The sequence below is a fragment of the Epinephelus fuscoguttatus genome, linkage group LG11, assembly GCF_011397635.1.
Source record: "Epinephelus fuscoguttatus linkage group LG11, E.fuscoguttatus.final_Chr_v1".
NCBI lineage: Eukaryota > Metazoa > Chordata > Actinopteri > Perciformes > Serranidae > Epinephelus > Epinephelus fuscoguttatus.
The window spans coordinates 24,940,510-24,958,475 of NC_064762.1; the positions used below are offsets into that span (position 1 = coordinate 24,940,510).

At 43.5% G+C, this 17,966-nt stretch overlaps 1 protein-coding gene across 1 annotated transcript; it reads right to left on the minus strand.

Annotated features, from left to right (window-relative positions):
* Positions 1-1,435: 1,435 nt before the first annotated feature.
* thbs1b (thrombospondin 1b) lies at positions 1,436-15,545 on the minus strand. Its single transcript, XM_049589543.1, has 23 exons — positions 15,302-15,545; positions 15,053-15,140; positions 14,327-14,886; positions 14,039-14,114; positions 13,611-13,694; positions 13,400-13,509; positions 12,090-12,215; positions 11,015-11,111; positions 9,964-10,137; positions 9,631-9,807; positions 9,360-9,533; positions 8,957-9,084; positions 8,696-8,848; positions 8,207-8,425; positions 7,977-8,084; positions 7,414-7,573; positions 7,171-7,289; positions 4,627-4,861; positions 4,266-4,493; positions 3,902-4,173; positions 3,712-3,809; positions 3,462-3,601; positions 1,436-3,363 (listed from the first exon to the last, which is right to left on the minus strand). The coding sequence occupies exons 2-23, from the start codon at positions 15,114-15,116 to the stop codon at positions 3,356-3,358; spliced, it is 3,510 nt and encodes a 1,169-aa protein (XP_049445500.1). The 5' UTR covers positions 15,117-15,140; positions 15,302-15,545; the 3' UTR covers positions 1,436-3,355.
* Between the last annotated feature and the right edge of the window lie 2,421 nt (positions 15,546-17,966).

Consider the following 17,966-nt stretch of genomic DNA (forward strand, 5'->3'; position numbering starts at 1 on the left):
TATGTCATTTGATCTCTGCTCGGAGGTTAAGGAGCTCCAAAACCTCATTGTCACCCCACTTTGCAGGCATTTTTGGTTGTTCATCCTCTTTGAGTTAGCTGCTAATTGCTTTTAGCTGTTCTTTAAATCTCAAGATTGTGGTTTGCACACATAACACATCGTCAAAAAGATGCCTGCCGGCTGTTACTTTTACAAAGGCGTCGATTTGGCGCTGTTATTACTAGTTGCGTGTTGTGCCTTCATAGGCCCATAGTTTACTAGTATCAAAGACCCAACCCGGGACAGGAGTCAGGCCGTCTGTGATTTACATTCTGTGTACTTGAGTTGTGCAGAGCCCAATTGTCTCAGTGGGTCTCTGTTTTGTGTGACATAAGTGGGTCTGAATGAACTTGCTATCAGCTCAGATCACATGTAGTATCATTAACATGGCAGAACAACATGCAGTTTTATTGATGTGAGACAGAAAGCGAGTACAGGAAACAATGACATGTATGTCTACTCTTTTGTACCCTGCTGCTCATTAATTGGTAGCACACCAGGCTGTTGCCAGTTTTAGTGTTCTCTCTTTGTTTTGATAAGGTCCTTGAGTTTGTTTGGATCAGGTCTAACTAGCGTTGGGTGCCTTTTCAGACCAGGTCCTTTTGTTTTTTTGGACAGTGAATACACTGTATGCACATCAGGTTCAGGTAGGTTCTCCAAAACTGGGTAACAGATTGTTTATCTAAACAGTACAGACACATTTCAATAGTGAAATCTAACACGAAAGATGGGGACATTGCATCGGTCAACCAATAGGTATAGGTATAAAAAAAAAGAATCAAGAAAAAAAGTTACAGCATTAAAAAGCATTTATTATAAAATTAATTTATTCGCAAACTTATAAGGTCAAAATTTTGTTGAGACTCGTAATATTTCTTTCCATACTCTTTTGTGGTTTGTGGTCTTGCTGTGTTGTGCTCCTGCTTCTTTTGTCCACCAGTAGATTTCTTTAGCCCCTGTCACGAAACCAGTCAGCCAATGTCAAGGTTTGTGTCGGCCCAATATTTGCTCTCTGTGTTATTTAAGCTTCTGCAGAGGTCAGTGCAGATCACAGAGAGGTCAGGCAGATCAAGCTGAGGAGCAGATGTCTGTGTCACATTCCTCATGTGGCCTTCATCACAGAGAGACGATGTGTCTCTCTCTGCAGGGAGACTGGTCTGAAAGTACAACTTTGTGCCGTAGGGTACTCTGAGCCATCATTTTGACTTTGGGAGTATGTTCACGTTTTGAGCATTGGTGCTACAGTAGACCTAATCAAAGCCAGTTGTCTTTGTGGCCTTAGTATATCCCTACCTTATATATTTCCACATCATCTAAACAACTTCTAGACTTGTCTTGACTCAACAACAATAAACTTGGATGAAAAATAGCGACAACAAAAAAAGCGCAGACATACTTGAGAATTTTAACAACTATTTATTGTCTTGAAGTATGTAACAAAATAATCGCTATGAATAAAAACAGCATTTTCGCTTTGTACAACTAAGAAAATGTTTACAGACAAGCAAAACTAATTGTACAAAAATAATGGTAACATCGATACACAATAACAAAGAAGGTAAAAACGATAAAGAACAGAACATCCTCACGTCAGTGTGCAAACCGTTTATACAGATGGACGTGTGGCCTTTGGTAAGGCGACAGATCCTGATAAATTATTTAAATAGCATTTATCTACACACACGCACACACACACAAATCAACCTCTCACAAACAGCTAAGACAAAACAATAATTTATCTGCTAAAAACAGCATTGGACATACGTGATAGAGCAAAATTATTTATATAAAAAAAAAAGAAATCTCCCATTTTACTGTTATTTTCACTGGGGTAGATCACGGGATTGGGAGCTCATTGTGTTTTTAGATATGAATTGTCGTATTATTTACAGCTCATGCTACAGTGGCACTAAGATGTCCATCGTTGTAAAGGAATATGAAAAAGTACTCAGGTTGTGTTTTTGTTCGATCAAATTATACAACAGCAATGAGGTAATATTTGTACATCAAAGATTTCCTTTGTTTTTCATCTCTCTCTGAAGAAAAGGCACACAAGTCACATACACTTCATGCTAAATAGCCCTATCTGAAGAATACCTAATTCACTTTGTACAGTGGGGGATGATAGACACTGAAACCTGGCTGTACCTGATTTTTGAATCCCTGTGATATTGGATGGATTTCTTTTAACTTTTTCAAAGCATTTAAATTTTCTTTGCTGCCTACATTGTAGGCAAGAGTCAATATATTACATGTATTTACATAATTTCAAATTGAAATCCTCAAAAACTGAGGGAGATACATCTCTTCAATGACCGTGATGTAAAATGGGAAGTATTTCGGAGGGAACACTGGCTCTCGAAATTTCTGTGAATTGTAATCCTTATATTTTTCTTACTGGTTTGATATGGGAAGGTCTTCACTTCCATCTCACCCTGAGAGTTGTTAAATTAACCAGACAGCATCAATAAAAACCAATACATGTAAATTCAGAAGATAGCTAACCTAAATTTGATTTTGTATTTCTCTTCTCTACAGAGATTCTTAGGTAGATAGGTAAAAGCACTTTCTTGTTCCAGTCTTCCACATACAGTACATGCGTGACCGCAAACATCCACAAAGTCATGTTCCCCTTTTTTCTAACTCGCTGTTCTCCCAACAGTTTTCTCAAGTCCTCAACAACCAAAATCCCTAAAAAATGTTATTGCTGTCTTCATCCTCTGAGTCCTCAAATGTTGTATCATTCAGAATCTACATCCTGGCAGATCTGGTAAAGCAAAGGGAATATTTTGTCAGTTTTTTTTTCTTTGGGATGTCCATCCAAAAAGTAAGGTAGAAAGGCACACAGGCTGAAGAGGTGAGACAGAAAGAGAGAGATAGACAGAGAGAGAGAGAGAGATGTAAAGGCTTGGAAGTGCATAGTTGTCTATGGGGAGCCGTTCCCGCACAGAGATGAATGAGGTCTTTCAGAGAGCAAGAAAGCAGGCAGAGCTGGGATAGAAAGGTGTTTGTGTCCTACTGGCAAAGCTAGATTTTTCTTTTTTTTTTCCAGCTCTCCCTGCTCTCGTGGATGCTAAGGGTGGAGGAGAAGGGGCTCTCTGATCCTCAACTGGCAGTCAACCGGTTGGTGCTCTGCCTGAACCAGCATCAAGTTACCCTGAGGCTGACCACATGCCCTTCGCCTCGTCCGAGTGTGCGTGCCGCAGAAGAAAGAGTTGCGGAGATAAATCGGTCCCTGGACTTTGCATCAGAATACATAAGTTCATACTTTATACAAAAAAAAGGTGCATTCCTCAGAGCTTCCTGCGCCGTGCATTTAGGCATCTGTTGACAGAAAGAGACACAATAAAAGGAGTTAGCCTCGATTTTAAGAACAGAACATCCAGTGCTTTCTTGGACCTTGATTCTACGGAAATCCTTACCTCTGCATTCGTACTTGAGGTCTGAGAAGTATACCATCTCTTGTGAGAAGACAAAAAGACCTAGCCTGCCGCCAGCATATGTCTTATCATAGATATTACCAGAATCTGCCATGATCTTCTTGCCCTCATACATCACAACTCTGTGGGAATAAAGGAAACATGGAAGTTGGTCAGGTCCATGGCTTGGATTTTGACATTAAACCCATGTGAAGAGTGATCTTCTGTGTGAATTAAAATATCCTTTGCCCACCTAATAAGTCCTGTTCTCGGTCTGTGGATCAGATGCCATCTGTAAGCGGTGAAGTCTTTCCATCCAACATTCTTTGGGTCGTGCCAGAGAGTGCGGACCTAAAGCAAGGGGAAAAAAACAGCCATGGGTTTATCTTTGTACTCTTCCCAAAATAAAATCATCCATTGGGGAATAGCACAGAATGTCTCACCTGTCCTGGGGTATTTCCTGTGTGCCAGAGGGCATTCCTGAGGTGCTCTCCTGGGCCAGTGGTGGAGTTAACCACTTTAATGGACAGGCCAGAGTAGCCCTGGGCCTTGGTGGGTTTATTCGACCAGTATGTCTGCGTAATCTGCTTCCACATCACCACGTAGAACCTGGAACTGGACTGGTAGCCGAAAACAAAGCCAGCGTAATCATCATCCCTCTCTGTGTTGATGAAGAAAGTCCCACTGAAGTCCACTGAGTTGAACTCGTGGTAACCTAAAGGAGAAATGCAAGTTAGAGGCCAGAATTCCAACTGACACTCCGATACTGCATTTTGTAGACAATCACAGCACATTCTTTTCACTTACCAACAGCAATGCCAGGGTCACAGTTGACAGTCTGAACCAGCTCTTTACCCTGATGGCGGACGACCCAGTTAGGATCAATCTGCGAAGTGCCTTTGGGGTCCAGAGGAACCATCTGGAATTTGCGGAAGTCTGTCTCACTAATGTCAAAGTTCTCTGGGCACACATCATAGATGTCGGGCACGTTGTCTTGGTCAAAGTCATCTTTACAAGCATCTCCACGACCATCACCTTAAAAATACACAAAATATTTGTCAATGATAGTACCTAAGGTATTTCAAAGATGTCTAGACATTGCCGTAAGCTGTGTTTCAGGGTATTGCTGTTGTGTCCTTAGGGTTGAAACATGGCCCATTTTGCTCACCATCAGAGTCCAGTTGATCAGGATTGAAGGCCAGTCTGCAGTTGTCCTTGTCATCAGGGATGCCGTCATTGTCGTCATCATGGTCACAGGCGTCTCCCTTGCCATCCTTGTCATGGTCAGCCTGGTTGGCGTTGGGAATGTATGGGCAGTTATCCAGGTTGTTCTGGTGTCCGTCCTCATCGATGTCCTGGTTGCTGTCACACTTGTCTCCCACCCGGTCATCATCGGAATCCATCTGCAATGGCACAATGTTTTGGCGTCAGACTTATGGCTTTCCAAACAGTTAAGAAAATGAAGACAACACCAGTGTTACTGATTACATCGGCTATTTTGCCAGAAAAGATACTCGACAATGGCGCTCAACATCTATGAAGCGCTGTATTAAGTAAATGCTCGTCCAAACCCAACATTTCCTACTGCTGCAGCTTCACATTAAAAGCATTTGACTGGTGACTAATGACCTGACTTATTATGACAGAGTCAAATGAAACACAATCAAAAATGTATCTATAAAACAAGACAATGGCATTTCTCAACAGTGAAGCAGTGTGACACATCGCAGGGAGCAATGGAATAACAAGGAGCAGCCACAGTGAGCTGTTAGATAATAATTTAAACCCACTGATAATCTTAATGAGGGAAAAGGACTTTGATACATCGCAAAGAATTGCCAAAAAGGTGCTTTTGCTTTTTGATTTTACATCAACCTCCGCTATTGTCTTGTCTCCTTGCTCTCTTCAGAGAAATCTGTTGGGCTTCCCCCTAGAAGTCGAGGAATCTAATCATCAACCGACTGAGATTCTTCAAGTTGAGCAGTTTTTTTTGTCAGTCAGTGTGCATTGTACTTCTGGAGACATTTGTGTCCCCAGATTTAGCTGAAAAGTGAGCACTACCCACTTTCACGGTGCTCTATGCTGCAGGCAGCTGCTAACCCAGACCCAGAGTGAGTCTGGGTGAGACAGAGGCAGCTGCACGGAGGAAAAGAGACTTTACCCAGTCAGGCTCCGAGATAACATTACCTTCCATCCTCTGTTTAGAAGCTGTGAATTTACTGCCCATGGCAACTTAATAAGATTCAGTCTCTTGCTTTTATTTGATATCTCCTGTCTGAAAAACATGCTGTTGCACATTTTTGATCTGTCGTTAGCATAGTTAGCATGCATTAGCTCGGAAGGCTAACTTTGCTCGTTTACTATATTATATGAATGTCACTGTCAACCGGAACCCTATTTAAATTCTCAAACTCTATATAAAAAAATACATAATGAATAGTCAAGTATACATATTGAATGCACAAATCCAATTTTGACAAGTCTCAGTTGGTTACAGCTCCAGAAATCTGACTCCTGCTATTCTGTGCTGTGACTCTGCTGCTACTGCTGTACAGAGCAGACACTTTAAGTTATAATTGTAGTATCTGTTGACTGAGGTACTGATAAAAAAAAGTGCAACGACAGTGGTGGCAGTGGATATCTAATGTAATCACTGTATGCCTGAACACGGTGTAACAACGGTTCAGACTACCACAGCAAACCTAATTAGCATTCTAACATAGGTGATTACATTCCACTGTGTTTATTTCCTTCCACCGCAGTGTTTCCTATAGCAATTATTCTGTCATCTCTCCTCTCCCGCTTTCATTAAGGACCTTCCTTAAAATCACTTTGCCTTTGTAAAGCTGAAAAGCTCAATTTGTCCAAAATCTGTCAGCGGTTTTCAGCTTTTGAAAATCAAACATCACTCAGCAAGACTCTGTTGCTCCTCCTCCGCCAGTTTGCTTGTTGAACACCTCCAGCGTCTGCAGTGAAGGGCGAAGTCATGCTAGCCCTACTTGGCAGAACTAGACACACCCTGCGGCACTAAGAAAGAACAGGGGCGAGGAGGATGAATGGGTGAACGCAGGGGTGGGATGTGAGGATTTGGGCAACTGTGCAGAACCATAATTCTGCTGTCAAAGTCCTCAATGAGACCACAACTTTTGAAGAGGGCATTTTTTGTGCAGTTTTGTAGTCTTTGGAACAGCATGTAACATTGCTGCGCCCATGCCTGTACTTGTTTCATTTGACCTTCAATTTCAGCGTGCAATTCTGCCTTTATTCACTCTCACTCTCAATCCACTCTTTAAAGACTACAGAGAGTCCCGTTGTTTAACACATTCCTATTTCTCAGTGTAGCATGGCACAGGTGGACTGAGTAGGCCAGCCCATTTCTTAGTAATATCCAGCCTAGGGCCTCTTACCTCACATTAGCCGGCTCACGTCAATGGGCTATTGAAAAGACCCCTAGACCCCCACCACGCCTTATTGAACTGATGTGTCCTTGAGCTGCATACAGGATTTACTCCACCTTTACATGGCGTGATAAAGCTTAGACAGCTATACAGGGCTTATCACCACCGCTCCGTCTCAATTGAAAGACAGATATATGCTGAGCTTTAGAGAAACGCAGGGAGGTGAATGTAGATTATTTTTGGTGGGTGAGGTGGAAGGAAATGGGGAAGGGGGGTATGTATGTATGTATGTATGTGTGTGTGTGTCTACACACCTGATCAGGATTATGTTCCAGGGGACAGTTATCGCACATGTCTCCCACTCCGTCCAGATCTGTGTCTCTTTGGTCGACATTGTACACATAGTCGCAGTTGTCTTTCTCATTCAGTATGCCTGGGGAATTAATGCAGACATATGATATGATAAGTATGTCACATAGCACTCAAAAAAGCATGACCTTACTTTACCGAGAGATTTAGATTTTCTCAAGCATTGTTTTTAAGCTTCCAGTCCTCACCATCGCCATCAATGTCCACAGCGCAGGCATCGCCCTCTCCATTGTTGTCTGTGTCTGTTTGGTCTGGGTTGCTATTGTAGGGACAGTTGTCACAGCGATCACCCACATCATCACGGTCGTAGTCATACTGCCTGGGGTTGTACACGAATGGACAGTTGTCCTATTTCACAAAGAGGAAGACAAAGGGGAAGAGGAAAGAGTTGAGGATAGGTTTCAGGTGCGGTGCTTGTCATTTGCCATCTGAGTAGATCTATTACAGAGAGGGAATGATGCAGGATGAAAAGGTGCTTTATTTTTAGGCCCTGTCCCAAATCTAATGTTGGGATTAGCAAACACACAGTGCAGCTCCTTCAGAGCTGGACCTCAGTATTGGAATTTGAGGTTTTGGCTCAGGCGAGGGAGAAACATTTGCTTTCCTGCCTCCCCCGCCCTCCTCTCTCTCCACCTGCCTTCTTATTACACAGCATGAATGATGAATGCAAACATCACAGAGCACACACACACACACACACACTCCCTTGTCCACTGCGACTGTATGGCCACATCTGGAGAGTTTCGCTTACCCTGTCATCAGGAATGCCATCATTGTCATCATCATTGTCACAAGCATCTCCAATGCCGTCCTTATCGTAATCTTCCTGACCAGAGTTGGGGAGGTTGGGACAGTTGTCCTAAATAACACACAACACAGTCAGACGGTCAGAGTCTGCAACAAACTTAAAAGTCAAAAACTTTCCTCAGTGACTTCCATTCACAGAACATAATCAGGTCTGGATACTTCTCCATGACATACCTTTTTGCAGTGGTAGGTGGCGTTCTCCACACAAACCAAGTCAGCGTTGGGCCATCCATCAAGATCTGTGTCCTCTCCGCAGATGTGGCCGTTGCCAGCGTAGCCGGGCTTGCACTCGCAGCGGTACATGGGATCGGCAAAGTGTCCAAGGTAGTTACAGCGGGCGTTTTTGTTGCAGTCGTGGCTTCCATCGAGGCAGGGATTACGGGGCGTGCATACCTGGAAATTGAAGGAGGGATACATAGTTTGATCAATCAGTGATCAGACCGGATAGGCATACTCCGAATTCATGACATTCTGTTCCTGGGAAAGGCAAACATTAATCGCAATAAATGAGCACGGTCCTGCCCTGGAGATGCAAATGTACTCGTACTAATTACTCCTGTTGTCAGTATAAATTTATCATATGTTGAATCTCTTTTTAGCAGAGCATTTACATTGGGCTGTTCCCCGATTGGCTGCTTGACACAAAGACATGACTGCACTTGCCTGTTTCTTAGCAGCAGCCTGCTCCACACCTCTGCCAAATGGCTGGGGTCCTGAGTAGCGAGGAGGGCAGGGCAGACAGTTGTAGCCAGGATCTGTGTTCTCACAGCGGTGCACACCATTGAACTCAAAGCAGGCATCTGGAACCTCCTTACACTGTTTTTAGGATTAAAAGAAGAACCATTAAGCTCATTAAGACTTGTGTGTTACAACAGGCATCAAACCACATTTATACTTGACAAAATCATAATCAAAGGTTTTTACCTCATCAACATCTTTACACTTGATCCCATTGCCAGTGTAGCCAGCTGGGCACTTTCCACACTTCCAGGAACCGTCAGGGAAACTGGTGCACTTGGCGCCGGCAAAGCAGGGGTTAGACAGGCAGCCATCTGAAAACAAAAACGTTGGCTCATTAACAAGACATGATCTGCAACAAGTTATTACATAGATGTAACCTCGTTTTAATCACATGAAGCCCATTCCAGTAATGATCTCATTGCGAGGGGAGATCTCGCTATATAAAAATATAACAAGTAATTGAACAAACATGCCAAATAACAACAGTAATATAGCAAATTAAAGCAGAATGAGCACAGCATGTTTAAAGTAATACAGATACATGAATTCAATTTTAGAAGCTCTGTAAGTAATAAAAATGCCTCACCAACTGGGCAGGCTTTCTTGTTGCACATCTGGGTGTCTTTGGCATTACCAACACACTCTTTGCCACCATATTTTGGTGCAGGGTCATTGCACAGACGTTTACGATGCTGGACACCACCTCCACAGGTGAGACTGCAGGTGTCCCATGGTGACCAGGGTCCCCAGTTGCCATTGACTGAGGGAGACAAGAAGAACACGCGATTCATTTCTGTCCCTGCTGAATATAACACATAAATGCAACCAGGCAGCAAACAGCAGATGTTGGGACTTACTGGGGCATGGAGACTTCTGGCACTTCTCTGTTTGCCGGCCCTCTCCCTCGCAGTCTTTGCCTCCAAGCTGAGGGGTGGGGGAGTTGCAGAGGCGGATACGGGTGATGACACCAGCACCACAGGTGACAGAGCAGGATGACCAGGGTGACCAGTGGCTCCAGTTGCCGTCCTGCTTGACTGAAGGCCGCAAAGAAAGGGTCAGAGAGGTTAGTTATCAGGGCCGCTGTAGCATTCTATTGATGGGCTAGTACATCTCCCAGATGTAAATGAGGCTGGCCGTTTACTCATTGTTGTGTTTTGGCTGGTGAGTGCGAGCATGTTGTGTCAACTCACATCGCTTGTCACACTCCTGGAGGTAGCAGTCGCGGGTCTGCACAGAGGTGCCCTCGCAGTTGTTATTGATACGGTCGCAAGAGCGCCCACGCTGCTGGATGCCCCGCCCACATGACACGGAACAATGGGTCCATTCAGACCACGGCGACCAGCCGTCCTCTGCATAGTCGCTCGCTGAGCAGGAGGGAGAGGGACAGAGTATGAGAGAGAGAGAGGGGAAGAGGGAGACAATAAAAGAGCTATTCCAGCAAGGCAGCACCCCCTCACAAACACCCCCGAGCCTAAATGAGGAGGGAAAGCTCTTAAAGCGGAGGGCTAATAGTGTGGATTTAGCTGGGGCTCGGACAGATAGAAAGCCGTCTGTTGAGGAGGGCAGAGACTAACACACTGAGAGGAGCTGGGGAAACAGAAAGGGCCACTGTCCTCAGGATACACAGGGATGCCCCATTGGCTTATGTTTTCCTAAAGAGGAAACAGATTTTGCAAACATGGCCCTGGGTGTGTAATGACTTCAACAAGTGGCTGAGGTCTCGATGAATGCGGCTCCCCCTGTTTATTTAGGTTTTAGGGGAGCATTGCAGCCAAGCCTGCATAGGTATGAAGAACATGTCACTTCTCCTCACGCAGAAGATGGCTTCACTAAACAGCCGACCAATTTTCCATCCCGCTTTAACTAATTTGGCAAATTGCAGCCATTTCAAAGATGTTTGGGAGCACAAAGCGCCAATGTTCCAAACACATAAGCACCCTTTCATTTACGCGGATGTTATTTCAGTTAAATCATCTCTAAAGTTAACATGTTTTCTCTTGAATAGAAACCTTTACATTCAGGGAAATATTTGTGGTTTTTGTTTAATATGGCAAATAGCACAGAAACGGCTCTCTCTGTGAATGGCATAGGGTTTGAATGCTGTGTCTGTTAGTTGAAACACATACACTCCAGCCTACAGGGACCATTTATACAGTAGTGCAGAGTGTAGGTTTACATAAATGCAATTGCAGTGTACTTTTACAGATTGTAACAATGAGTTTATAAATCAGGAAAGCTTACGTGTTCCACAGCGTGGGCAGCACTCTCCATCAGGAACAGTAGCATTAGCACAGGGGATCAGGGGGCAGGAGATCTTGCGGCACACAGTAGCAGAGTTCTGCACAAGCACAGAGATCATATGTGCTGAAATATGTGAAAATCAACCAAATGTTGCAGCAATTTTCTTTTAAATCATGTCCAGGTGCTGGCTTAAACCCATTTTTCCAAAAGGACACTACGGAACCGTGTCACTAATGTGAAGTTGATTGTTTTGTAAACCTTTTTGAGCTAGTGCGTGTGGCAGGGTCATTTCGTATCCAAGATTTAGTCCATGTCCGTGCAACCAGCTCATTAAATTCTCCGCTCAACATCTGAGTTTGTGCAGACTTACCATGCCAGAAAAACTAAAAAGCAGGATCCTGGCTGAGAACAGAGACCCCTGCAGACAACCACCTGCCCACTGGGTCAGGGGAAGGTGGGAACGAGGCCAGAGTCCTAATAATGGAAGTCGGTTTGAAGCCGGACTGGGCGCTGAGCCCCAAACAAGTAAAGCCACCCTGCCAACACAACCTGTGTGGGTGCACTGTGAGTGACTCAGGGTAACAACTGCTTCTGACTATGCATGCTAATGCTCTCCCTCCTGGATCCAATCAGTGACAGGCAAGAAAACGGGAAAAAGGGACAACTAGCGTATCAGTAGAAGAGGAAATCAGGAAATAAAGCCTGTCGGTGAAATGCAGCAATCTTCCCTGCCACGTGCTCTGCACCTGAACCCATCCCTTTCCACTTACTAAAACCAAAGTCTTGTTCTTAATTACACTGCATCACTTAAAGCCTGGTCAAGTCCCTCTAGGCCACACTTGAGTTGAACTTCTGTCAACAGACCTCTCATTACAACAGTAAAGGCTGCTGGCCCTCTGCCAGGCCTTCACACTACTAATTACTGACCAGATCAGTTGAGTGGTGATTAGTGTGTGTGTGCCTAAGTGTGAGTTGTCTTTGTCCAAGTGTGTGTGTGCGAGCGTGTACAAACAAGTCATCCCCTCACATGTGTATTCAAGTACTTAAGAGGCCGCATACACTCAGGAGATCTCACCTGACAGGTGCACTCGGTGCAGTCGTCCACAGTCCACTCCTCTCTGTTCTTGCGCACAACGCCGTTGTGGATGCAGACGCCACTGTGAATGCCGATGCGGGTCATTATCAGCTTGTTCTCATCCGTCTGGGAGGGAGGTGGAGGAAAAACAGAAAAAAACGACATTGCTTAATGATCATTTAATTTCCAAATTGCTGTTAGCTTTGCAAAAACGACTTATCATATTAAAATTCACTGTATAATAAAGATATGTTTAAACGTACAGCACATTCAGTAAATAAAGCTGTAATTGAAAGAGCATGGGTGTAGATGTTTATGTGCATATGGAAGTAGTTAAAAATGGGAATATGCATGACAAGGCCATTGTTAATCCAACATTATATGATGTGCAGAGAAAAGGTGTTTCAGTTTATAGACAAAATTTATAGACAAACTGATGCCATAAAGAAAATAATGAAGCAGTAGATCTTGCAGCTGTGTTTATGCAGATTTCAGTATCTGTGCAGGGCATTATCAAATTTAAAGGCCACATATGTTAATCATTGTCAGGTTCATATTTGTATTTAGGGTTTCTACTAGAACATGTTTACATGCTTTAAGGCTCAAAAACACATTATTGTTTGTCATACTGTATCCATATTCACCCCGTGTCTGAATCACTCCATTTTAGCGCCTGTCTCTTTAAGCCCCCCCCTCCCAAAGAAGCCCAGTCTGCTCTGATTGGTCAGTATACTGCGTCTTCCACATCTGCATTCTTGGTGTTTCTGCACCATCGTTGCAGCCGAGGAATGACTGAAACTGCACTGTAGAGGCAGTTTCTGGTATAGTTGTGACATCACAACTTCACATTAGTCCTGGCAGCTCATTTAAAGCCACAGGTTGTCAATATGGACTGTGTGCACTCTGTGGAATGAGCCTTTTGATTCTGTCACAGTATTTTTGTAGCACCTATACCTGCTTTATAGTAAAAAGGCAATAGAAATCTGATTTTCTGAAAAATCTGAATTTTTTTTTTTTTTTAAAACAATATGGGACCTTTAAAATCAGAGTCTGAGGAGCTACTTACTACAGGCTCTGTTGTTTTCTAAGCACTCAAAGTCTTCTTAACCACAATGACCAACATGTCAGAGTCACCACAACTCCTCAGCTGAATATACAGCATGTGTTGTGACGTTATTTGGCTGCACAACTGCACACTGGCGGTGACGGTCACCCAGAGACCAGACACATCCAACAAACACACAAAGGCCAACAGGCAGACAGTCTCTTGCACTCCTGCCACCAGACGGTATTGTGGGTTTGCTGCTTACCAGCTTACGGAGTTCATTGGACAGCTCCTTGACCACTACTCCGAGGCCCTTCAGCTCCTTAAACATGCTGACCAGGTCTTCACAGGAGAAGCCACAGACCATCTGCAGGTCTTCACCAGGGCAAAAACACAAGGAGAAAGGTCATTCATAAAAAAAATCTTAGGCTAGTGTGGTCAGCTTCACCATTCTGGAGTGTGACAGTGGTGTTTACCTTTCGTCTTGTGTCCAGTGTACTCTGTCCTGATGGCTGAGGAGCCGTTAAGGTTCTGCAGGATCATGGAGTCAGTCGTCATGGCTGAAAGAAGAGCAGCACCGAAAATCAAACCACATATTTGCACACTCATCCTTATTAACGAGGGAGGATATGAAAATGTGACACATCCCACACTGCAATACATCCTTATGAAAACTAATAAGAACATACTCTGAGACCACAGCACCCTGAGATATTTGTAAACTTGCATTCCTGCGTGACAAGCTGTAAACAACATCCCATTTAGGGAGCGTTTTTAATTGTAGAAATCAGCATGCAAATTAAGTATACAAGCTGCACATTACTTTGATAAGGACGTGCTCGGACTTGGCAGCGCATGAGGCAGATGAGTGATGAGTAAACACACAGGATGTCTGATTACTTACAGCTTTGGCATCCTTTGTTGCGGAGGATGGCATCCAGAGATGTTCCAAACACAAACCGCACGTTTTGCAGGACCCCCTGCAAGTAGAACCCGGTGCATCAGTAAATACAGCCGCTTATTATCAATGCATCAGTCTGAAAGCATTAGAATAAACTATAGTCCTGCCGTGTGCGCGTTTTTACGCATTTGGGTATCATTACGCATCACTTTCAACATATAAAAGAGACATGACAGATTGCCTCCTTAATATAATGATAATAAAAACACTTCTCCCGGCTCGTGCTCTCACCATGAACCTGTCCTTCACGGCTCCCTTCCCGATCCTGAGCTGCGCGCTGCCCGGGGTCTCCTGCGTCAGGATGCTGGTGATGGGCGCATCCATCTCGGCTGTGTTCACCTCCTCGCATCCTGCGTACAGCTGCGCCTGGTCCTCCTGCACGAACAGCGTGATATTCTTCCAGTGGCCCGTCGCCAGGTCCACATCTTCAATGGAAACCACCTGCTGCTTGTTCTCGGTGGAGTAAACTATGTCCAAGGTGTTGGCTTTGCCGTTGGAGACGATCTCGAACACGGGTCCGGAGCCGTCCCGCTTCTCCACGGTCAGGAGGCTGCCCCTGGTCCGTTTGAACTGCTTGAAGTTGAGCAGGAGGAGGAAGCCCTTCTCGGCATGGATGGAGTCGATCAGGTCCCTAAAGGCGCTCTCGGGGACCGGGGGGATCAGGTCCGGCATGAGGATCTTGTAGGCGGGGCTGTACGGGTCGTCTCCCTTCACCATGGTGACCGCTTGGCTCTTCTTCGGGACTTGGACGAGCTCGAACAAGTCATACACGCTGTTGTCGTCTCGGCTCTCTGCGGGGGGATAATGACAAGCAGTCAGCCTTTGTCTGGCGCTGAGCTGGTGTCTCTTCAGTTTCAATACACCGCAAACTTTTTTTTAAACAACACCAGACTCTTATGATAAATAATTTCCTGTCTTGCAGAGAAATAATGCTGCGTAAAGTTCAAGTAAACTCACCTGCGACTCGCGCGCTCTCGCAGCTCCAAAGCATCAATAGCAAAAATATCCCTGTCAACTTCATGGTGAAGCACCAACCTGCTGCTGCCTGCAAACAACCCCATCATTCATAACATAAATGTCAAAGTCAGACTAAATCAGCGTGCAACAGGTTGAAAACATAAATAATATTAACATTAATTAATAATATAAAATAATGCCGGTGCAGCTGCAGAAACAGCTGCATTCCTCCACATATTCACCACTCACCTGCTTAACAACAACAGCAGAGCAAAAGCAATAAAATCCCGCAAAAAATATATTTAAAATTCCAGCAATAATCCTCAAGAGTGACTTATTCAAAAATAAAAATCTCCACAGCGCAAAGAAGACAAATAATAAAAATCTTGCGTGTATTTTCTCTCTTGATTGAAACGTGTCCTTGCTGGTATCGGCTGCTTAAAAACTCCCTTTTAAGCCGAGGGGGACAAAGTGCTATTTAAATAGTTTGATGCCATTCCTAAGAAGTGGCGTCGTCCAATCACGGTGAGGGGAGAAAAAGGGACGAGCTTATCCTCTTAGAGAGAGAGAGGGGGTGAGAGGGAGAGAGAGACCAACTTCAGTGTGTTGCACTCAGACTTTTAATGGACCAGTGTTTCCTCTCACAGCGTCCATCCATCAGTCTTCAGTCCTGCAAAGGAAAAAAAAAATCACGTGCAAAATCTTTTTCAATATGACATCATATATTGTTACTGTAGAACTCCTATGGTGCCGGTGGCTGCAGCGTTCATATACCTGTGTTATGCACTCTGCATGTGGCCCATAATGCACATCTGCAACTTATTTTAAGTATTCATTTTTGGTTTTACATTCTTTCATTTGTTATATGTCTAGGCGATCCTCTGGGAAATATTCTATCAGCTGTTTCAAGTTTGGAGTTTTTGATTTTAATCATACGACTGTATTACTCATCTTTACAGTTTTGACTGTTAAAAAACAGCATTTTTCATGTCACACAGGTCACATATCGGGTCTGAACAGTAGTCAGTTTCAGTAGTGAGTTTCAGTGTGAGCCTCAGCTTGTTGCAGTTCCAGCTCCGGCCGCTAGGAGCTGATGTGAGTTCACTGGAGAGGTGCCTGAGGCAGTTAGTGCTGCAGCACACCTGAGCTGACACTCACAGCTTCACTGTTTTTGATGAGCTTCTGTACAAAAGTTAAAATGTTTTTGGGCAGTTTTATTATTTCATTTTTTTACTTATTTCAGTATTTCTTGTTGTCGTTTTTCCTTTCTTTTCTTTCTTTGCTATCTGAAATGACTGATGGAAGAGGTGTAGACAGAGGAGTATGTAAGTGCAGGTATGGATCTGTAAATACACAGAAGAACAAATATGCATAGGCTATGCCCATGTGGATGTAACGGTTTGAAGTGCAGTATAGTAAAGTGTCCTTCTTTATATTAATGTATGTAGATATGCATGTAGCCTATATGTATATTTTGTTTGTTTGGTTGGTTTTGTTTTGATACAAAAAACAAAACAAATGTAAATGAGACAAAAAAGTGCCTGATGGAAAGTGAGGCTGTTGTCTCAATGAAAAGAGAATTATAAAAAACTTATTAGAATTTGGAAAAGGGAGATAATGTAATGCACCGTCTTATTTTAAGTCTTTGAAAACTGTCATCCAGAGCAAGCCGATTATATGTCATTAAGCAAGGCTCTTAATTTCTGACAAGGAGGATGATTTATGATTTTTTAATTTTTTTAAAATATATTTTTCCCAAATTAAACATGACCTAAAAATACATATAGTGGCCCTAAAGCATATGGCACTGCTAAAATAAATGAATGAATAAAACTTGAAAAATCTAATCAAATTACTCAAAATGTATAGAATAAGACCAAAAAAAAGTACATTTCAAGTAGGAATTTAAAGATGACTCTGTCTTTATTATTCTGTTTTGGTCATTATAGACAGTCTTGTTTAAGTTTTGTGTTCCTGGTTGTCACACAAATTTCAGCCCTGATTTCACACAAATCCAGGAAGCACCGAGCACAGATGCTTTCTCAGAAGTGTCACACACGCATCAAGATGAATATTCATAGTTATATTAGTTAGACATAAGTTGTGTAAGAGCACTTCAACTCTTTCTTTGGAATTGTTGACTTAGTTTGTGCTGTTGTTTCAAATCAAATCCAAACACTCACTGAGCTGTTCATACTGACTAAGAAAATCACTGTTTACAGGAAGAACTTTATTTTATACCAGATGGTGATGGGAATTTATTTGCTGAATCACATTCTTTTCAATTTGTTTCTCGACTGTGCGTCCACTGTGGCGTCAGAAAAGTATCAGTCGGCCAAATGTGAAGCAGCTGACACATACAGTAGGTGTTTCTGGACTGAACAGTTCTGGGGACTCCTTGAGAGGCACTGCCCACTGGAAGCTCCCATAAGAACTACATATCTTCAAGGGCAGGGTTGCTGACTCTTTTCCAATGACAGTAGCTAGGGCTAGCTCCAGAAGTTGATACCAGATGATGTCTCTTGTGCATAATGGTGACTCCATTGTGTATTTATTTGGGAAGCATTCTACAACTCCGCTGACTTAGATTCAATAGAAAAATCCTCGACAAAACATTTGAATGGTGTGAGAGCTATGGCGCTTATACTATAGAGCACCATTTTCTTCCACTCCCAATCCAGAGAGCAAGAGCATCGATGTAACCATAGATAATCTTTACATCCGAACTCCCACAGAGAGCGGCATCACACCTACTGCATGGTACAAGATGAAAGAGGGAGAGCAACCCCGCATTGACAGCGGAAGAGTGATCGACCATGATTACTCTGAGCAGCATGCATCTGAATGAATTACGATGAAATAGGCTATATCTGGTGGTATTAATAAGGGCTTGTTTATGCTCAACGTTGGATAC